The sequence below is a fragment of the Accipiter gentilis genome, chromosome 5, assembly GCF_929443795.1.
Source record: "Accipiter gentilis chromosome 5, bAccGen1.1, whole genome shotgun sequence".
Taxonomy (NCBI): Eukaryota; Metazoa; Chordata; class Aves; order Accipitriformes; family Accipitridae; genus Astur; species Astur gentilis.
Genome location: NC_064884.1, coordinates 39336135 through 39357661, shown reverse-complemented (window position 1 = coordinate 39357661; position 21527 = coordinate 39336135). Strand labels below are relative to the sequence as shown.

General features: G+C 38.2%; 1 protein-coding gene across 1 annotated transcript in view; it reads left to right on the top strand.

Annotated features, from left to right (window-relative positions):
• Positions 1 to 21527, top strand: part of PDE10A (phosphodiesterase 10A) — a 189003-nt gene that overhangs the window by 102864 nt on the left and 64612 nt on the right. The window contains exon 3 of the mRNA XM_049800957.1: positions 10773 to 10801. Coding sequence (XP_049656914.1) covers positions 10773 to 10801 — 29 coding nt within the window. The remainder of the gene's footprint in view (positions 1 to 10772; positions 10802 to 21527) is intronic.

Sequence of the window (21527 nt, the reverse complement as noted above, 5' to 3'; positions counted from 1 at the left end):
GTGTCACATTTTTTACGTTGCTTTTTAGTAAGCTCACCTTCATCAATTATTTTATGCATTAAATCAGAGATCCATTACATAGTGCAGAGCCTTAAGTTGATGCCAAAGGGTCACAAGTGGTTGAGTCCCTACCGCTTAGTGAATTATCATTCTCACTTGAGCTTTTAGAGAGTTTTGGAAATCCTAGTGCACGTATAGCTGCCTGAAAACTTTTCTAAGTCTGGCCTATTATCTTTAAAACTGTACCTGCTACTAGGAAGAGTTAAAATTTTGCATTTGTTGAAAAGCCAGTGTAAGAATACTGAAATCCACAACATGTCTTCGATTTTTTTGTTGTTGTTGTACAGCAGCCAGAAAGATAGATTTTGGTGGGTGTTTTTTTTATTTTTGCTTGTATAATTCCTGTGGTTTATAATTATCTCTCATTATAAATCTTTTTATAGTAAAACTGTCTAGTTTAGAAATTCAGATGGTACTGTCATTATCTTTCATAGAGAGCTATCTATAATTTTGTAGTTACATATTCTGTTCATTTAGACTCACTAAAGTTATAATTATTTTTTTTCTAATAGTCTCCTCCTTGCAAGCAAAATGTTTCACTCGTGGTGGTACTGATATGTAGTAAATAGTTCAATCTTCTCTTGGTTTCAATCTGTTTACCGTGTTAGTGTAACATATCATTTTTTTCAAAGACTCCGAAGTCCTGAATTATCTGCACATCATTATTCGGTAACACTCAACACACAGTCACTGAGAGCTTGATTATGATTACAAACAAATCAGCTGAAATATCCTAAAAGCAAAAAAGGCTTAATTTGTAAATTTTATTCTGTCACTTTTTCATCTTCAGTATTATCCAGATTAATTTGAACATTTTCTCAGTTTCTCAGTTTTCAGTCTCCTGGGTAAACTAAATAAAATACATCCCTAATACAAATGTATGTATGTTATAGTTACAATAGAGTTTCTTCAGAGGGATTGAAATGATTCCCCTGACGTAAATACATTTCACACCGGATCACTACACCCTCCCATGTGGTAACCTATCATCTCAAGCTCTAATGATCCCTTACCCTTGTTGACGTTAGCAAACTTTTCCTCGGGGGCATTTTCTTTTGTTTCTTTTGTCAGCCGGTCTAAAGAGAAGAAGACTGCTCAGTCTTGATTTTTCTGCAGATGTTGAGGATTTTATTGCAAAGTTCAGTAACACGACATTTGTTTTCAATGTAGTCAGAGACACAGAAACAAGAAAACTGGGCAGGCTGCAAAGTTTCTTGTTCTACTTTAGATTCTCTATAGCAGAAAAACACTGGAATCTGAAAACTTTGAAACAACTTCATAAGAGTGTGATAGGTTACAATTTTATTACATGGACATGCTTTTCCCTTAAAAATTCCTATATGTTTCTAAACAGAAAGAGGTGAGAATACAGTAAACGAAAAGGTAGGGATGAGAACAAAATAGAAATAATTAAAGGGAAAAAGTACAGTAGAAGCATTGGTATCTGATGCTCTTCTTCCCCAAAGTAAGCGTAAGATTACGTTTTTCCCGACAAGTGTAAGTTTCTTATAGTCTCTTGCTGTCCCTGAGCCTTATGCAGTATTTCCTGCACCAGAAGCTGAGAACCTGCTGAATTTCTTGGCCTGTTTGGGCCAGCAAACCTTTGAAGCCTCACTCCATGCCAGGGATGGGAACTTGGTGGCACCGAGCTGTGTGCACTCCCCATCCCATCCCTTGCCTTGCAGCGCTGGGAGGGGAGGATGGGCCGTGTACAGATGTTGGGGAAGGAGGAGGAAGCGCCTTTCCTTAAAATCCTCTGGACAGCTTATTTGTCAGGAAGAGTTATTCATGGGCTAAGAATCAACAAGCCAAACCAAACAGGGCCAGCAGGGTCCAAAGAGTATGCATAATAATATACGTCTTTCAAATATCCAAATGTCTTGCAATGAACAAGATCCAGTGTGGCTTTCTCAGGTTGTTGGAGCTTTGTAGGACCTGCTTTGAGTAGTGTTTTCTTTTAATGATGTCCTTCAGCCCTGGATCGCTATGCATAACAGGAATGCCACAACATTTAATATATAAAAGCGTTTTTGGTTTCCAGTGCCTGCTGTAGCAGTTCTATTGATTTCAGTGGAATTGCTTAAGGTATATGACTGAGTAATATTTGACCCAACAGGGATGTAATTTTTTCCTTCTCCTTCAAAGCACCCGCTGAATACAATAAAACTTCAACCTTTGTGCAGTATATTTGAAACACATTCAAAAGTGAAGGAACAGCTCTATTGAATAGTGAGAGAACAGCTTAGTAGTGTTAATGCTGTTTCTGAAATACATCAGTTGTAGTAAAATTTAAGGATACCTTATACCCGGCAACCAGCAGGATTCTGGGACCAAAAAATAGGAGAAAATCAAGTTTGATTTAACAAGCATGATACTGAAATTGTATTACTGCTGCATGAGAGGCTTCCTTCACCAAACATCTTTGCAAGACCCGTAATCAATTTTAAAGAAAGTTGCCTGCAACAGCTAGTGCAGTGAATGCCAAACCGAATTGAGTGCCAGGTAAGAAAAGTGGTAGATACGGGCAAAAAGGTGTAGCTGTAAACTGCTAAGTATGAAAAAAATCCAAAGTTGTTATACATGCTCTTCAGCCCGTTGTCTAGTGGCTGTATTCCAGTAATAAACAATGATGATTGCATCTCATTGACTGATAAGATGAGCTAACCAATTTAATACTCTCTTCAACAGTTGAGTTGAATAGGATATGAAGTCATAGGCTAATTACCATAAAACACAATTGTAGACTTTATATGTGACTTTACACTGCTAGGCTCATTATTGCTGAGCAGTGCTCACACAGAGCCAAGGGCTTTTCTGCTCCTTACGCCACCCCACCAGTGAGGAGGCTGGGGGGGGCACAAGGAGTTGGGAGGGGACACAACTGGGACAGCTGACCCCAGGGATACTCCAGATCATATTCCATGCCATGCAGCAGTACAGCAAGCAGCAAAAGCAAAAAGCAGCCACTAACGAGCACTAGGATCTAATATACAGTGAGGCAAGCAAGTGCCATGGCAAGCACAGGAGCCTGCCAATTAATGGCTGAACAGCAATAACAGCTATAAATTCAATCTAGCCCATTCCAATCAAACCTTTTGTTATCTTGAACCCTTCGAGCCCCACGTTGGGCGCCAAAAAGGACTGTCGTGGTTTAAAGTCTGCAGTTGACGTAGTGTAATTATCACGCATAAAGCCTACGTGTGTTAATTACATGCGGCTTTTGCTTTCCCTGTTAAGCTGTCTTTATCTCAACCCACGACTTTTCTCATTTTTACTCTTCCGATTCTCTCCCCAATCTCACTGTGGGGGAGTGAGCGAGTGGCTGCGTGGGGCTGGGTTGCTGGCTGGGGTTAAAACATGACACTTGGTGAAGTACCTTCACTGCAGGAAACTATTAAGTTTCTTCCTGGTGGTCAGAGACCAGGTTCCAACATGTTTTTTGGTGAGGTGTATTCAACTTGAGAGACTTTTACGGAATTTTATAAAACTTTTAGCTGATGTGAGGCAGATATCATTCCACAAGTTCAGGGGCACATCCATCCTCCCACTCTTTAAACAGAAGTGAGAAGGTAAATCTATATTAATTATAAAACAGTTTTCTTGATCATAATTTTGTGGAAATACCCTCCTTAGGTTAGTCTCAATTGCTGCATCAAGTGTACAGTTGAGAATTTTTTGTCCATAGATGCAGAAGGTGCAGAGCTACTATCAGTATGCTGTGTACTGCTAAGTGATTTCAGAAACAAGAGCAAAATCTGGATCTTCTGTGTGCCTGTCTGTTCTCACAAGGGCTGGTGATACTTTCAGAGAGTCCCTTTTGGAAATTTTCTGGTGGTTGTTCTGCAAAATTGCTCCAATGTTTCATCAGTTTTGTGAAGGCTAAGACCATAGAAAACAATGAGCATACAAACATTTAGGTGTCTCTAATGAAGTCAGGTGCGCTGTCTCCTGGCTTCTTTTTTGTGTAGTGCCCCCTTTGCTTATATGTAAAGGAGTGTATAAAAATTATAGGACACCTGGCAGACAATATGTTTCTCTGCTTACTGTGTGCAATGAAGTCTTGGTTCGGGACTTAGTTAACTTTTTCTGATCCATGTTACTTTGTTGTTTAAGAAGAGGAAAAACTGAGCATCCTTTTTCAGGGACTTTTAAAAATGCGGATCTTACTGTTGATATAAAAAAGCTAGAATTCATGTTTTGTTCTGCTTCAAGGAAGGAAACCTAGTCTGCCACCAGGGATCAATAGTAATGAATATTCCCTTTCAATGTCTAAGTCTATGTCTAAACAAACTGTCTATGTTAGTTTTCTATGAAGTAACATTAAAAGTGGTTCTGAATTGTGAAATAAATCCAGAGAGTTGAGAGTTAGGAGAGCTGTTCAGGTGCTCTCAGTGAGATTGTGCCTTAAGAAGCAAGAACATTTTTGAGTGACAGCTTTAGCATTTCTGCTATATATGTGTGATATCACTGCTTCAGGAAACTCACCCTCAGCTAAGGTGTCCTTGAAAGATCTTACAAATTCAGTGGACGCATAAGCTGCCAGATGCAAGGTGTCTAAAATAAGGATTGCAGAGTGTCTCAAACAAGGCTGCAAAACGCAATTAGAATAGACGAACAACTCATCTGATTGATGCTATTCTACCACAAAAATAAATTAAACCTGGTAAACTTTATTTCATGGTGGTGAAATCAGTCTTTAACCAGTCTACGCTTATCGATGTGGAATTTCTATTGACATGTGGGTGTATGACACTTCTCAAGGGAAAAAAAGCAGCAAAGATATTTACGGTAGTCTAATTGCATTCCAAACACCTTGTGTCTTATTAGCTGAAGGAAAAGGAGCCTAAAGCAAATTTTAAAAAGAAAAATTATTAGGTCAATCTGACATCTGCTGTATGGTAAAATGTTCCTTTGGAAAATGTGACTGTACAGCTATCTGTGATCTCATAAACAGAATTAATCCTAAGCATTTGTTTGCTGTCATCAACAACAGTGGTGGACCAGCAGTAGTACTTAACTACATAGAACAAAGAACAGTGTAAGACCAGGGAGAAAGTGCGATATTGTTTTTACGAAAGAGTTCCTGTGATAAAACTAACTAGGCGTTAGAATTATTGCTTCCTTGATAAGTCAGAGTGTCATATCTGAAATACTGAAAGCTTGCTTTGCATTAAAGTTGTCTTTGTGACTACTCTGGCTTAGCATCTTGCAATTGTTGGAAGATCATTCACGCTTGTGGTTTGTTTTGTTAAAAAAACCCCATGCGTAGAAATACAAGTATGAAATGAGTTTATTTTTTTTAATGTGTAAAATAAAATCTGAGGTTTTCCTATTAAATGAACTATTACACAATTTAACGGCCCTTCACACAACGCCCCAAAAAAGAGAACCCCAAACCAAGCTAAACGTAGCCTTGTGTATATTGTGCCAAATACCAAACCTGGCCTCATTTATACTGTGACAAGTGCCAAACATTCTGTGGAGGGGTTGTTTTTTGTTTTTTGTTTTTTTGTTTTTTTTTTCAGTCTGTTCCCTTTCTTGTTTTCTGCTTCTTCCTATCTTATTTGTCTTGGTTTAGTATGGAAGCTTTCCCAGATGGATGTTGTCTTTAATTACTGTACCAGTTATTATGCATATCTGTAGTGTGCTGTGCAGTTGTTAATTAGAAGTATATAGGTAGTAAAGCTGAGGTATTAAAAGTCTGTTAAATTGTAATTTTGTTCTTAAACCCCAAATCTTATCACAGAACTCTTCTCATCCTTCCGTGCTTCTTCCTAATGTCACTAACCTCTGAAAGAGAGCTTTTTAAATAGTGATGTTTGCAAAGTTGTGAAGGTAAAACCGAGTTAACTTTATTCTTGTGGTCTGGGATAGTTACCTGGTTTTGAAAGTTTAGAAAATGAACCCTTTTGCGCACATTCAGTGGGCTGAACCAGCTCACGGTGGGGTAGAACATCATTGCTGTTGCAAGGGTTTTGCTCTGCAAACTTGGTGTATGGAGGTGGGGAAGCCCTTGAAACTTAGTTCTGTTCTCCACAGTTTCTGGTTTTTCCAGTTGTGGTATCTGCGTGTTTGTGCTCAAATTAACGAGACATGAACATAACAGAGTTTACAGCATCAGCTAAACGAGGGCATTCGGCTGGGTTACTGATGTGTGCTTAGTGCTTCTGGAGGACAAAATCACCTCTTGCTCAGGTCGTGTGCTCGTCTGAGCTGCTCCCATCGCGCTGCTGCTGGCTCCCTACCAACCTCGGCGCGCATCAGGCCACACTGAGGATCCTAGGCTTCAAAATACAGCTCGCAACAGCCGTGATCGAGCAGTACAGCTCAGTTAATGCATGCGTGTAGAGTGATTTCTTTTCAAGAGTTCATCACTTCATTTTTGAAACTGTTAAGAAGAATGTTGGCATATTCAGAGTGTCAGAACTAAATTGTACACGTTTCTTGTACTACTCTGTGTTAATAATGATGTCAGGTATCATAAAAAATTAATACGATCCTCCTAAATTCTGTGAACGGCAATACTACCAACAAATGGGATTGAGAGGGTGGCACTCATGTATCGTGGTCGATTGTGTTTGATGTCTAAAGAAAAAGTGAACTCCAACTGCAGAGTTTCTGGTGGCTGGAGCATTTGTGCGATCTCTTTCACAAACACTTGCTTTCTCCCAGGGTGTTTATCTCCCTCAGTGCAGACACTAATAAGACACTTTCCTCTCTCTGGCTGTTTTCCCATGCAGTATGCCATAATGGGGACCTTTATATTCAAGCACAGAATTTTTCTGAGAGATTAAACTCTATAGCAAGCTGCTCTTTACTGATGTACTTAATGTCTCTGAATTTATTTTAACGGTTAATGTGTTTCTTTAAAAGCTTCATATTTTAAAGGGGTGGAACTTGATTTACAAATAAGAGATCGCTGTGTTTGTACCTTTTAAACACACAGAATTCATGGCTTTTAAATTAACAGGAGTATGCAAATTGAGGATATTTTTCATCAGCCCCCTGTTACTTTTATATATTAACCAATCCTGTATTTTGGCTATTAAAATAATTTGTGGGAAAAGCTGCTGTTCCAATGATTCTCCCTGCATTTAGAAACTAAGTTGTAAGGGAAGTTTTGTATTCTGTGCTATGGATAAACCACAGCAAAGTGGTGCAGCACTGAGGTGGACGTGCATCCTATTGCTTGGCATGTACTTGGGCCGTAAAGACTGCATCTCCAGAAAAGCAATTGGATTCACTCCTGGTTCACAGGGTCACGATTCTTCCTTTGCTCTTGGGGGAAGAGGGAGGGAAAGGCCTCTTGTTAGGCCTTTGGTTTCTTTTAATATGGAAAATTATTTTCTAGCTCATTGTGTAGTAATTTAACTTGTATCTTGATGTATTAATAGAGTATTTGATGCTATTTTTTCCCCTCTCCCCCTCATCTTTTGCTTTCCTGCTTCCCCTAAAAATATCTTCCATTTTTCCCACCAGTTCATAATCCCTGAATTGCAAACTTTATCTGTGCAGTTCTAATACCAGACTTCCCAAACACTTTGTTTACCTTTCTTCTGAAAAAAATGGCATACTGATTATATGGTTTTTATTCTGAAAAAGTATTGTCTCTAAAAATTGTTCCATAAAACATATCTTTATTGAGTACCATAGGTGTTATTTTTTTCCTTCATGATCTGTTAGCATATTTCTTTTAATTTCCTCACAGAAAGAAATCAAAAGCTCTTTGATGTAATGACTGTCTGTCCATGTTCATGTCTTGTACCCAGCAAAATGGACCCTGACCTGGACAGAGGCTTCATACCTCTATACAACTTCTTAATAAAACTGATTCCTTTATTGTAATTAAAGGAATTAACAATGAATCGCAAGGCAGGAGTGACACCTGTGTATCTCATGTTATACAAATTTAAGCACAGCATTACATATGTGTGGGAAGTTTCACGTTGGATTGATGGCATTTGTAACATCTTGGAAATTGCAGTGGCAGTTATGTCTTGCAATTGTGTGAAAGCCATAGGATTGTGATGGTAGTCATTTATACTAGTTATATTACAATAAATTCATTTTGTTTAAGTAGAGGGACATCACTAGTATGATTTACCCATGCTTTTCAGCATATATATAAATGATTTGGGTAAAATGATTCAGGGTTGAAGGTAATTTGAAAAATTAGATTTAAAAAAAATATTTTTTTTTTTTTAGGGTATGAAGTTTTTCGGGGTGCTAAAAGTACTAAGTGACTGAGAGACAAAACAGCTGACAAAGCTAATACTGATAAATGCTGACTGCTTTACATGGGGGAAGATGTTTTTAAATTTACATATACTGTAGTGGGCTCTTAATTAGTTGTTACTGTTCTGGAAAGAGATATTGGTATTACAAAATAGAAATGTTTGAAAATGTTAGCCCACTGTTTAATAACCATCAAGAAACAGTTAAAATCTTAGGAATTACTCCTTTCAAGCAGAGAGAAGACCCCTAAATCCATCCCTGTGTCATTGTGTAAGTCCCCGTCGTGTTTTCCTGAGCTGCAGTGTTGCCTGTGGCTGAGGACTTCCCATCCCGGCAGGATGCAGTGGGACAGAGGAGGCAGGAGCGCTGCGAAGGACCAGCAGTGCCGAGCGGCTTCCCTGGCACCAGCAGCAAACCAGACCAGACTTCTCCAGCCAGGAAAGGTTCTGATGGGGTGTGAAGCAGAGAAGGGCTCGTTTGAGAGATTTGTAGAAGCACAGGCTCCATAAAGTGAATAGAGGGCATCAGGTGAAAGTCATGATGTGCAGATTCAAAAGAAAATACAGGTACTTTTTCTCATAATATGTGTTTAAACCGTGGAACTCGGAGGACGTTGTGAATGCTGAAGGATGATGGCTCAGGTTTAAAAAACAAACAAACAAAATCCAACACCCCTCCTGCCCCCCAAAAGTGTGAGGAAGAAAACCCCATCCTAGTGTTTTAAAGAGAAAAATATCACCACTGATTGAAGAAATGTTTGATCCATTGGTTACTGAAAACTGAGAGTATACTCCAGGGAAAGCGTCACCATGTCATCACTTGGTTTTCTGTCGTTCACATCTTCTGTTGCTCACTGTTGGAAATAAGGTAGTAGGGGAGATAGATTTTGAGTCTAACTTTGGCTGTTCTTGTAACTGGTATATAGATCTCTCCAGTCAAAGAAGATTCTATGATCACTGAACATTGTCAAGTATGTGTTACACATCGCATTGCAAACAACAGAACTACCTTAAATAGCTCAACCAAGTTTATCTCTGTGTTCTGCATGTGTAAATTACAGGTATGGCATTTAATTGGGGATAAGAGATGACTTATCATCACTCATAGTTGTGAAATATATTATTTTATTTGGTGTCACTCAATTTTGAGGAGGAAACTGTATGATTATCAAGTGTTCTTTCATTGGAAATTGGGTCTTGAATCTGTTTTCTAGAAAATGTTTTTTTCCCCTAGCTTTATTGTTTAAAAGTTCATCTTCAATGGCAAGATATGAAGAGCCTTTGCTGGTGATAACATTGAAATACTTGTAAATGTATCCTTCTCAAGGAGAGTCTTGAGATTCCTCCTTCACCTGGGGTTGATTTTGGAGAAAATGCAGTGTACTGTCAAGCAGCCTAGGTGATACTATGCCTGTATCTGACAGAGATACGTGAAAATCTACTCAATAGAGATATATCAAAATATGTGTAAATTAAGGGTCACAAATATAAACATATGATCTTTCTCTGTGAGATTCAATCTATTTGGTGACTTAAAATTAATTTCCCAAGCATAGTGATTTGATTACTAGTATCAAGGAAGAGGTTACAAATACTTCCTTTCACGTTTTCAGAAACAGCTAACCAGCTGGGGGTTTGTAAAGGTGTGTTTAAGCTGCTTATGGTATGATTGAACTGGAAATTGGAAATGTTTCCATGTTTCCAAATGGCAGATGCATTCTTGCTGTCTAACTGTTTTCCCTTTGTTTTTAGAAATATCACTCAATGTTTTAGCTAGTGCTCTGGTATTGTACCTGTACTTAGTTTTACATGTTTCAATTACAAAAAATGCATAAGAGTCTGCTTGCATTTGAAAGGACAAAACATAATAGTGTGTGCGCATATATATTTATAAATAAATAAATATATATATAAACCCCCTTGTAATCTTATGAGCTTTTAACGTGTTATGCCAGATCACATCAGTGATATTCTTGTAGTCTTATGGTCACAAGGCTTTTTTTCCACATCCAAAGAAGTCAACAGGAATAGCATCTTTGATCTTCAGAACAGAAAGTCTAAGTCTACCCACGAACTTGTTCATTTATGTAGGATGTTGGTGGCATATATTTGGTAGCAAAGAGCCTTTATTTCTCAGACTGTGCAATGCTAACAATTGTCTTACTGAATTGAATATAAATGGAGGACTTATGGGTTTAGCTGGCCTGTGAATTGTCTCATGAAATGTAGGAACCTTCGTATTCTTATGAAGTCAGGACAGAATTCCTGAATACTTTATCCTAATTTTAATTCACTTTTGGATTTAGAAGTTTAAAAGATTGTAAATGCACACCAGTCTCAGGATATTTCAGTTACTTTATTGAACCATGTTAGAAGTTTTGTACAATGGTGCAAAAATTGTTTGAAGTATGTATCTTGTTCTTCATTCAGTCTAGAAACTTCCCTGAGTGCCTGATTGTTTGTTTTGTTTCCTCTTAGATGAAACGACGCCTAAAGAAGTCAGCAGGGTAAGTGCTGCTTTCCGTCCTCTCTAAAAAGAAGTGTAGTGTCTGAGGCCCGCTGTTCACTTGGGATGATTTTTGTGCAGTCTCTGATCAAGATTTGACTCTATTCCCTGGACATAAGTGGGTCTCCAGAGGAAAAAAAATTGGTGTACTGACTGACTAGAGAAAAGTTAATAAGGAAAATAAGTATTCAGAACACTTGATTGGCTGCAGATAAATAAAGGGGTATTTTGCATTAACAAATTTAGAGTTCTTACAGTGCAATTTTCATGATCCAGTTTTAAAAAGGTACTTCATGGAAACCAGGAAAATCATGGGACTTTGAGCATAACAGCAGGCTGTTTAATCAGTGTTACTGCTTCGAGAGATGGCAAGCGTAAGAGGAGACGAGGGAAGGAATATGCTTCATCTAATACCTTCCTTTGAGATGTGATGTCGTACAGATGATCTAAATTCTTTAATGGGAAATATTTTGCAGTGTACTGTATGAAGTGTAATGTAAAATCTTAAAAAACGTATTCAGAAATAAATTCCCAACTCGAGCCTGACATCTGATCGACACTGTGTCCTGCAGAATATCAGTCCGTGGTTGAGGACTGGTTAGGGGATCTGTTAGAAACTAGTGCCTTTGCTGGGAATGACAAAAGATCAGTACAGGACAATCTGTTGCCCTCAGATATGTCCCTCAGCCTGAAGCACCCAAATGTCATTTCATGTAAGGTGAGGGAGCTATCTGAAGCTTTCTGAGTTGTAATCATAGTCCTGTTTTGGTCCTCTTCTTGAATGTCTTGCCTAAACTACGTTGTGTTCCCAGGAGAAAGACAATTGTGTCAGACATATTAAAAATAAGGCTGATTGAAAGACTGCAAAAGCCGTCTGGGAGGTCTTGCTCTCAGTAGGTCCTCTGGAAAATGCTAGGGTATGGAAGGAGTAGAAACAGGCTGGCAGTGGAAACCTCGGTTTCAGAGGACTGGCACAAGGGGGAACTGAAGTTCACCTCTTACGAGACTACAAAAAAGAGATTAAATTATGTCTAAAATGAGTTTATGCAAGCAGAAGTTCTCCATATATGTGATGTGCTATGGATGTGTAAGGGTGTTGAGAATTTAGGTGAAAATTAATATGTTATAGTAATTTATTAATTTATAACACAATTTTTGGTCACTCCCTCATATTCAACAGTTATGGCAGTTGAGTAAATACCTATTGGTGCAACCAAAGACTATTGTTGTTAGTATATCTCTATATATTGTTTTGATTTCAAAAGAATTAAAGATCTGCCTAAAAATTGCAGAAGCCATAATTATTTCTGTGGAAGAAACTTCCTCTTAATTGTCATTGATTTGGTAAATAGATTCACCTTTTACCTAAAACTCTAAAATGGAGTAACAAAACTAGGTTACTACGTTTGAGCTATTTAAAGCAAAAAAATCAAGGTCTGGAACCCTGAACGCCACCGCATCTGCCCTGCCAGTGTCCCCCGCCGTCTCTCAGACATGCTGGTCCCAGCCACCTCAGCCCCTCGAAGTCACAGTGACTTAGGGTTTTCCTGAAGAAGGATGGTCTGTCACTTCAGGTCCTGCAGTCAGTGAGCTGCAGATGATACTTCAGATGTTCTTAAGCAAATGAATTCTCCCTTGGGGGTTTTTTAGCTATCAATCATTGTGGACTTGGTGTGTATACTGTGTTACACTACTTCTTTTTTTTTTTTAAAAAAAATTTTTTAAAGTACAATACTTGGGGGCACTCAGTAATGCACCATACTACAAATGAACATGTTTGTTGGTTTATAGTATTTTTGAATAATGCCATATATAATGTAGACAATTGTAATACATCCTCTTTCTTCAGCAGCAGCTCAGACACATGCCTGTTTAATTAAAATCTGAACATAAATTAGAATTTAAATTAGGAAAGTTCTGTAGGTGAGTAATGTTTTTCAAACAAAGAGACATTTCATTCTCACTGAAGAATTATGAGTTTTAAAGTCATTGTTACATTTTTTAATTCCTGAAAATGTCTGCAAGAAGCAGCTTATATCATAGAGAAGCAAAAATAAAGGTTAGTGAAAGGAAATTTATTGCAGAATTAAATCACCAACTGTTTTAAAACGTTGTATTAGTTAGGAACCAAGGTAGAAATATGCTGAAAAATGTGGCTTTCATTGCTGGATATTTTTTTTTTCCATCTTTCAATGAGGGGCACAATGAAAACATTAAAACATTCATAGTCATATGCTGTGGCACCAGTTGCTTCAGTAGCCTCCTTTTCTGTTGTGCTTACACATGACAACAGAATTAAATTGGGGGAGGATATTTTTTCTTAAATTTATTTAACCCCTTTCTCTTCCAAAAAAGCCTCACCTTTTTTCTTTATAAACATACAACATTATAGGTTCTAGGGACAATAAATACTGAACTATTCATTCACTTGCCTTTTTTTCAGCAAAATGCAGTGGGGTGAATGGTGTCCAGATTTTTTTGGGCAAAAAAAAATATCTTCTTGAATTATTGGAAGGAAATGTCAGTATTTTCAAGGGTTTGTATTGCAGTTCCACACTTAAAAAATTGAGGAAGTTCTGAAAAATGCTGTTGTATAGGAACTGCATTTTTAATCTTTTGCCATTTTTAGCAGTTTATTAGAAAAATGAAAATAAAGTAGCAACCTTGGTTATCAGCATTACATCGCATGTTTTTGAAATGAGGGGAGAGTAGGAGAGTCCTTCCACATATTTTAAATTTTGAAATATGTAGAATAGAAAAGAAGCTTTTCAAAATTTATTATTTTTAAATCTGGTCTACTAATGGCAATTTCATCCGTATTTTGGTGTTCAGAAGTTAAGTGTAAAGATAACCTAGACTGGCCTGACATAGTAGCTGACAGGTGGGAGGAAAAGAAAAAAAAAAAACCCAAAAGTTCCCCGATTCCTGTAGGCTGCTTTTGGCATAAGAACAACTCTGGTTACAGAATATCTCTGTGACCAAAAAGCGAACCTGTGAACTTTTTTCTGCACGCTAGATTCCAGTATTTATGAAATATATGTAAATGGGGACAAAAATCTCCTTTTCATATGATGTAGTATTGGGAACCTCATTGGAAATGCTGTTTCTTCTGCTTGCTTACTGTGCAGATGTGTCTTGGCTGATCCCACCCCTCCTAGCCACAGAAGTGGTTTTCTGGGCAAAGGGATTTCACAAAAAAACCCAACTATTGAACTATTTTGATGAAGAAAACTTAAGCTGAATTTTATACTTTATTTCTCCTGGTTTATCCGCAAAAGAAACGAAAATAGAGGAGTGTGAGTTTGAGCACAAAGCGCATATGTATTCATGTATAACTAGACTAAAGATAAATTTGACAGTATTTGTGAAAACAGTGTGCATTGGAGACGTTATTCTTTTCAGTTGGCAAAAATAACCCCATTCCGACATGAACTATAGCCAGGATTTTGTTCTACGTGCTGCTAAGTTTCCCATGATCACCATGTGCTCTTTTGTACCTCAGACTCTGAAGTTTAAACAAAAATACTTAATGTTCCTGATATGATCACAGCGAAATTAGCTGTTGTTCATTTTGCTTAATGACTTTCCATTCCATGTTTACTTGAACAATACTTCCAGTGAAGCTGCCTTTTGGCAAGTACCTTTGCTTTGTAAACTCCGTGATGCCAACAGCAATTCACTTTGCAGAAGTTTACCATATAAACACCAGAAAATTACTACCTAGCAAGCGACTAGCTCATTTACAGTACTTTATTCTTGGAAACGGGAATAATACTTTAATCCTCTCCTTTCCCCTTTTTGGACTTGGAGCTTTTGGCAGCTGCCTTGGCACCAGCTAGCACCCAGCACTGGATGTCACTGACAGTTACAGAGTTAGCAAGTGTGTTTTCAGCAAATACTTGCAGTAATTGCACGTATCTTCACTGTGCAACTGATAATAAAAGTTTGGGTTTTTGATGACACATTGGCAAAGCAAGCTCATTCTTTGTAGTATTTCCTTATTAAAGGTAGGATTTAAATGTTTTCGCACAGTCCCAGAACTGAAGACTGTCACAAATTAATCAAAAAGTTAGGGGAACTAGAACAAACATTATCTACTTAACCTTTAGAAGTGATGCAAATGGCATGGCACCCTTTGTCACGAGAAGATGATGATTGGATAAGCTGATTTCTTTATAAAGAAAATCTTGTGGATACTGTGGTAGTGATAAGCAACAGTGGTAGGAAAATGAGGAAGTTTATTTTTAATTTTGTACATGATGTCTTTAGAGTGCTTGCAAGTCAAGTATTAGGAGGGAATGTGATTTTATAAAAAGCTTTTTAAAAAGAGGAGCAGCATTCAGCCTTGTCAAGTTAAAATGAAGCTCATTATGCTGTTTTATTATATAATCCGGAGAGGTGATATAATTGAGATATTCGTACAGTTTTATGAGCCTCACAGTTAATAACAGCTTATATGGTTACTTCTATATAATCATAATGTTCTTTTCTCCTAAGCCAAGCCTTTGCTTTGTATTCTGTATTTTTCCTATTACTAGTGAAGCAATTTATTTCAGTGTTACCATTTGATGACAGGGAAGGAGCTGAAGGAAAGGTTAGAATTGGATGCCAGTGAATAGGGGCTATTTGGCAAGAAGCTTCTCCTAGGGAAGGTGTTCACCACCTTTCCAAGGCTTGGAAATCAGCTACGTAACCAGGCTGGGAAACGCGTGCCTTCAAACTTAGTGAACCCTTTCTGTGCAGAGTGAGAGCTGCTTTGCATCTTTTGACATAATAGGCCCCGTTCATAAATACAGTATATGCGTACAGTGCCGCAATGCTAAACTTTATTTACCGAGCAAGTTCTAACCCGTGTTTTCTCCAGTCAAAACAAGAAGAATAGGTGTCAGACAAATGCTTGAAGAAGCAGTTTTCTCTGAGGCTATATACAAGCATTAAAATTAATCACCTCAGCTAAGTCTGCTCTTTATAGCTTCTTGCTTTCCAGTGTCCAAAACTGGTTACTCCAGCCAAACCCAGTTACCCCTTCTCATTTTTTGGAGCAGAGAGATTTTTCTGAGCTTCCCCTCCAAGCTCACTGGTCCTCTGAAAGCCCACTGTGCATGGTAAGCTTGCTTACCACATTCTTTCTACTTTTGATTTTCAGTCTGAGGATTTGACATCCTTCAGTTCAGCATTTCCACCTTGAAGCAAGCAAGCAGTTTTATTCCCTATCTGTAGGGGGGTTTTGGTGTTGGTTTTTTGGTTGGGTGTTTTGGGTTGTTTTGGGTTTTTTTTTGTTTTGTTTGTTTTTGTTTGGGGGGGGGGGGGGGGGGGTTGAATAAAATCCAGATCCATATTTTTGGTTCTTCACACGTGCAGTTTAGATGTGTTTTCACTGTTATTAGGACACAGTTATTTCTTAGTTATCTGTGCCCCAAGACAAGAAGCACCAGCTTCTATGCAAATGTGAACTAGCCAGCAGTGCAGCTAAACTATGCAAAATATCGCAGCCAGTGAAAGTACCAGGCCTACAGAAGGTAGCAGTACGCATGAACATACATATCAAACATGTACACAACCTAACATATGTACACATAAAAATGACCTGAATAAAAGTTTGTGTCCTTTTCCCAATTTTGTTATCAGTTTAATTAAATATTTTGGCTTTTTTATTACAAGCATTTCTTTCTTTATATGCATTGGTCATCAGAAATGCAGTAACATTACTATAACTAAAATACAATAATTTCTTGCATTTAAAGAAGTAGGTGACTATTGTGATACTTGCCAGTCTGGCCTTTTTTCTTTTTTTTTTTTCTTCCTAAATTAGATGACTGAATAGTCGTTACAGTAAAGCGTAGTGACACATGGAACGAATGTTCTAGGTACTTTTAAACAAGATATCTCTTGCAAGGTTGCCTTTGCCTGCAAGGGACTGGATTTAGTTGCCAATATGTTCCTCTCTAGTTATGCATTCCCTCGGGGGGGGGGGGGGGGGGGGGGGGAAGCAGAGGCAAGATTCTACTTCAGTTTAAAAATCTGCTTCTTACATGGGCAAATAAAGTAATGGTCCCAATATTCTTAAAGGAAATATAGTATTTCTCTAAAAAAGATACAGTAATTGAGTATTCATGATCTTCTCAGAAGATATGGAGGCAACTGGAAAATTATATAAATAACTGGAAAATTATGTAGAGCAAGTCTCTTAAAGCAGGGTGGTAACTGTGAATCTGGGGTTTTTCATAACTCTTCCTGAAAGGAAGGGAAAGCTGATCTAATTCAACAAAAGGCATCAAACAATTTTGTTTGTTTGTTTATTTTTGTGACTGCAATGATTGTTTTTAAAAAGTACAAAAGTGTTGCTGTGGGGAATTCTTCTTTTTATAAAGCAGGTATGACTGCCATTGAGAGCTTATATATATAAGACCAGTCTATTTTTGCTTCTGGTCCAGTAAAAGCATACCTAACACAAAATTGTTTAGATTGACATTTCCATCAAACGTCAAGCAAATGTTCAGACTGTTAAGATTGCAAACAAATACACTTTTTTTTTTTTATTTGAAGGTTTTTTTAGTTCATCTTTAAATTTGTTCCCTGATGATACTTGTTGCCAAGACAATAGTTTTATAGGAAAGAAAACTTGTGTTCGCTTGAGGTGTATCGTAGATTTTGGTCAGTTTGGGTTTAGCAGCTGCTTATGTTCTGTAGTATGCTTCATAGAGAAGAGAGTAGCTGTCAGTTTAAAGAGAAGACTGAAGAACTTTGGGTACAGGTTGTTGTCACATTTCAGATCTCAGGTGTTTGTGGTGAAATCCAGTCCCTGCCTAAGGACATTGTTTCGTATGAAGTGCTATGCAGAATCACTTGGATTCACTATCTGCAAGTCTTGATGCTGTCATTGACAGATTAATTTTGGTGGTTTAATGAAGTACTAGCTGGTTATCTGAAATACTGTCTGATGTAACCAAAGGGAGAATAGGCATTTTAAACTCGTGTGTCTATATACAATCTCCTTGGCCTGTGTACATCCTTTGTTCTCAGTGATTTAGCACCCTTCAACAACTGAGACTCCTTACGAGAGCCTCTGTTTGTCTTGATGGATCCTAATCCTGGTCCAGGAATTGCTTCTTACCTGAACTGGTTTTTGTTGTGTGGAGTTTTGTTGTTGTTGTTTTGTTTGTTTGTTTGTTAAGAAAATAATTTTGATCTCACGAAGCTTTTTGAGGCTGGTATTGTTTTATTGTTGTTGTTTTGGTTTTTCAGAGGTTTTTTGTCTGCTTACATGTCTCAGATTTATGGCCTCAGTTTCAAGTGCCCTGGGACAGAATAGCCTACACCTACCCGTGGTGTGGCCCCTCTGCCGCCTCTAGAGAGCCTTGCAAATGGATTAGGTGGCACTAGGCACAACGCGTACAAGTCACGAGCTTGCTCAGCACCGCCGGCGTCCTCACCGCACGCCCTGTCCAGCCAGCCTGCACAACGGTGAGGGTCAGGCAGTGCCCCTCGCCTCCCAGCTCCTCCGGCACAGCAAACGACGCAGGGGAAGCCTGGGATGGCACCAGGGGCTGCACCTGGACCACTGGTTACAAAGATCCATACTGCTTTCCCAGGGCCTCTCTACGTTTCAGTCTGATAAGACTCGAAAGGGTGGGTAAGGAGTCTTGAAAATTTTTAAGGAAATGCTAGATGCTTGCTAGAAGAACTGGGCCCTGCTTTCCCAAAAGTCTGTTTCCAAGGCATACTGAGGTGTCGGGTCAGCACCTTCTCCCATTTCCTGGGCAAAACACCTCGGCTCTCCTTCCCCATCGAGCCTGTAAGGAGACAGGACTTCACAGCCACCTGGCAGGCGGCCGCTGCTCTGGCTCTCCTCACCCCGTGGTCGGCTGGAGGCTGCCTGCATCCATTGCCAAAGAGCTCTGTCTTGTGGTTGTCCCTGACATCCTCTGAAACCAGCCTGAGATGCCTAAATTACAGATGAAAAATAAGCAGCATCGAGAGGAGTCTCTCTGGATGCGGTCACTATGTTTTGTGGCTTTCACAGTTTGTGGGTTGTTTGTTTTTTCTTTTTCTCTCCTCTTCCAATGAAGTTCTGCATCCCCAAAGTACATTTGGCCATCCCTCTCCACTTTGCATGGAATTTGGGCTGTTTGTTTATTCTGACTCCTTCTAGCCCATGATAATGTCATACACTGAGGTCTGTAAAAGGACATACTTCTGGTGCAGTACCAGGCAGTTGTTGCTGTGAACGACGAGCTCTGTAGTCGGGAGTATTACATAGGAACTTGCTCTTCTCATTGCTATTCAGAAGGCTTTTTAAGAAGTTACGGAGAAAACAGATCAACTTCTGGATTACGTTGGCACTTAGTGACCCTGTGCTGTATTAATGAAGGCTTTTTGTTGTAGCAGAAAGGCTTTTTCTTTTTTTGCAGGAGTATACAGTGCCCCTGGCACAGCTACCCTATAAGCATGAAAGCGTGGAAATTAATCTTCACTTCAGTTTGTCATACATAAAATTTACTTTAGATATTAAATTGTGTCCTTGAATATTTTTTTGTGTGTGTCTTAATTGTTCTGAATGAATGCTTAAAATTCATCAGACTCTATGATACTTCAGCATCTCCTTTCATAGAATAAAATGTTTGTGAGTTTCAGCCCCTTTGTTTAGAACTAAGTCACAGCACTATTATTAAATCACCTGTCTTGGGTTGCTGTCTTCTATTGCACCACAATATTCTAAAGACAAATAACCATAGAAATATTTTTATATAAATCCTGCAAAAATGTCCTTCTTTCATATTATAAATTTGAGTATGAATATTTATAACAGGATTTCCCTTCTTAATTGTTAGTTCTTGTTCATAGCATCATAATATATGCAGCTACTAGAAATAGGATGCTGGTATGATAATGCTAAACCAGTTTTTAGTCCACTTGAATTATTTTAATGTAATGTCACTGAAATTCAGAATTTTACAGTAAATGTGCCAAAATACTTGTAGACACTGAATCTTAAACAGAAGGAAATCAGCAATGGGAAGAATGGATTAAGTAAAAGGAGCTGAATGTTAATAGTGTTTAAATTGCAAACTAAACTACGATAACAAATTAAGAAACAATACTTACGCTATATCTGATGGCAAATAAATATTCTTTTTCTACCAAGTGTGTTGAATTTTTTTCAGGAATTACTTTCCTGAATTAAGTTTTACACCAAATATGTGGAGGTCTGTATTAGCAAACGCATTGTATAGTGTTTGTACCGAGGTTTGCTAATGACTTATTCAATGTTTAAATACAGGGTTTCATAAAGAATATTGTGGCTTTTCAACCAAACATAATTGTGGTTATCCAGTCTAAAATGCCTAGAACCAAATAAATAAACCTCTTTCACTCCACTGTAATAATAATAAAAAACATTTTACAGCATGACGAAGTAATTCTTTGCTGGTGTTTGATCTAAGTCATAGAATTACTTAATTGTGAATCTGGACAAATTCTGTTCATCTGGCCCGTTGTGGATCCACAGATTGTCAGTAGCAGAAATCTGCTGTATTACAACTGTATGTATTATGCAGCTACCATCTTTTTAGTAACATGGGTGCATGCAATGATTTGCCCTGCTTACAAAAATGTTTGCAAGCATATGTTGCAGAGGTGAGGATAAAGGGCACATAGCTTATTATGTAATTACTATGCATGCTGCTTGATTACGGGGAAAGTTATTATTCTGCCACGGCTGTTATGCCAGTGGGCTCATTTTGATGATGCGTTCTCTTAATGTATTAGCTTTAACCTTTGAAGATTTGGTTTAAATCCTGACTGTGCATCACAGGCGAAGAGATACGTATTCATTTCCATGTTCTGAGAAGGCTTTTTTCCACATGATAAAGGCTTTGTGCATGTGTGCTTGATGAGCTATTGTTGCTTTAGGATATGTGCCTACACCTACTTTTGCAGATATGGGTTAACGTGTATGAGTAATATCGACTCTCATTCACCGTTTTCCTGTAATATGGCTACTTATGGCTGTATCATAAGTATAAAAATTCCACTTTCATGAAACTATGCTATTGCTTTCTCCCTTTGAAGGATCATACAGTAGTAAATGTGGAACACAACAGAGGACAGTCGATGGAAGTTTGCCAGCTGCCATACAGTGCTAATAATGGTAATGGCATGCTGTATTGTAAACTCAAGACTTACAGCAGCTTATGCATGTATGCAGTGTGACCTTACATTGCTGTCAAAATTTATAAACATCACATCAATTTATAGAAAGAATTATTAAGTGTTAATTTTGTTACACATTGAGAACATTTTGGACACTGTAGGTCTCAAATGTTCTAATATGTCCACCTGGAGCAATACATTAATACAACACCATGTATTAAGAAGGGGTCACGGTAAAGATTGTATGTTCTCAGGAGCCATTTTAAAGTCAAGATTAAGATCTGCTTAATTTAAAGGAATCGGGAATTGATATTATCCAGCAAGTACTTGGGTTTTTTGTTGGTGGAGTTTTGGGGTTTTTTTTGAGATGAAGCAGCCAAATGTATCCTAAATATATGGCCATATGCTCTGTAGTCATGACAGCGTGTTCTACGTAGAAATGCATGAAGGTAATAGTGGGAATAAAAGTTACATTGTGGAATATATTGTGTAAGCTATGTGCTTAATCCATCAGTAAGCATCACATGTACACATTTAGCCAAAGTTACAGGCAGAGAAGATCGAGAGAGGTATGG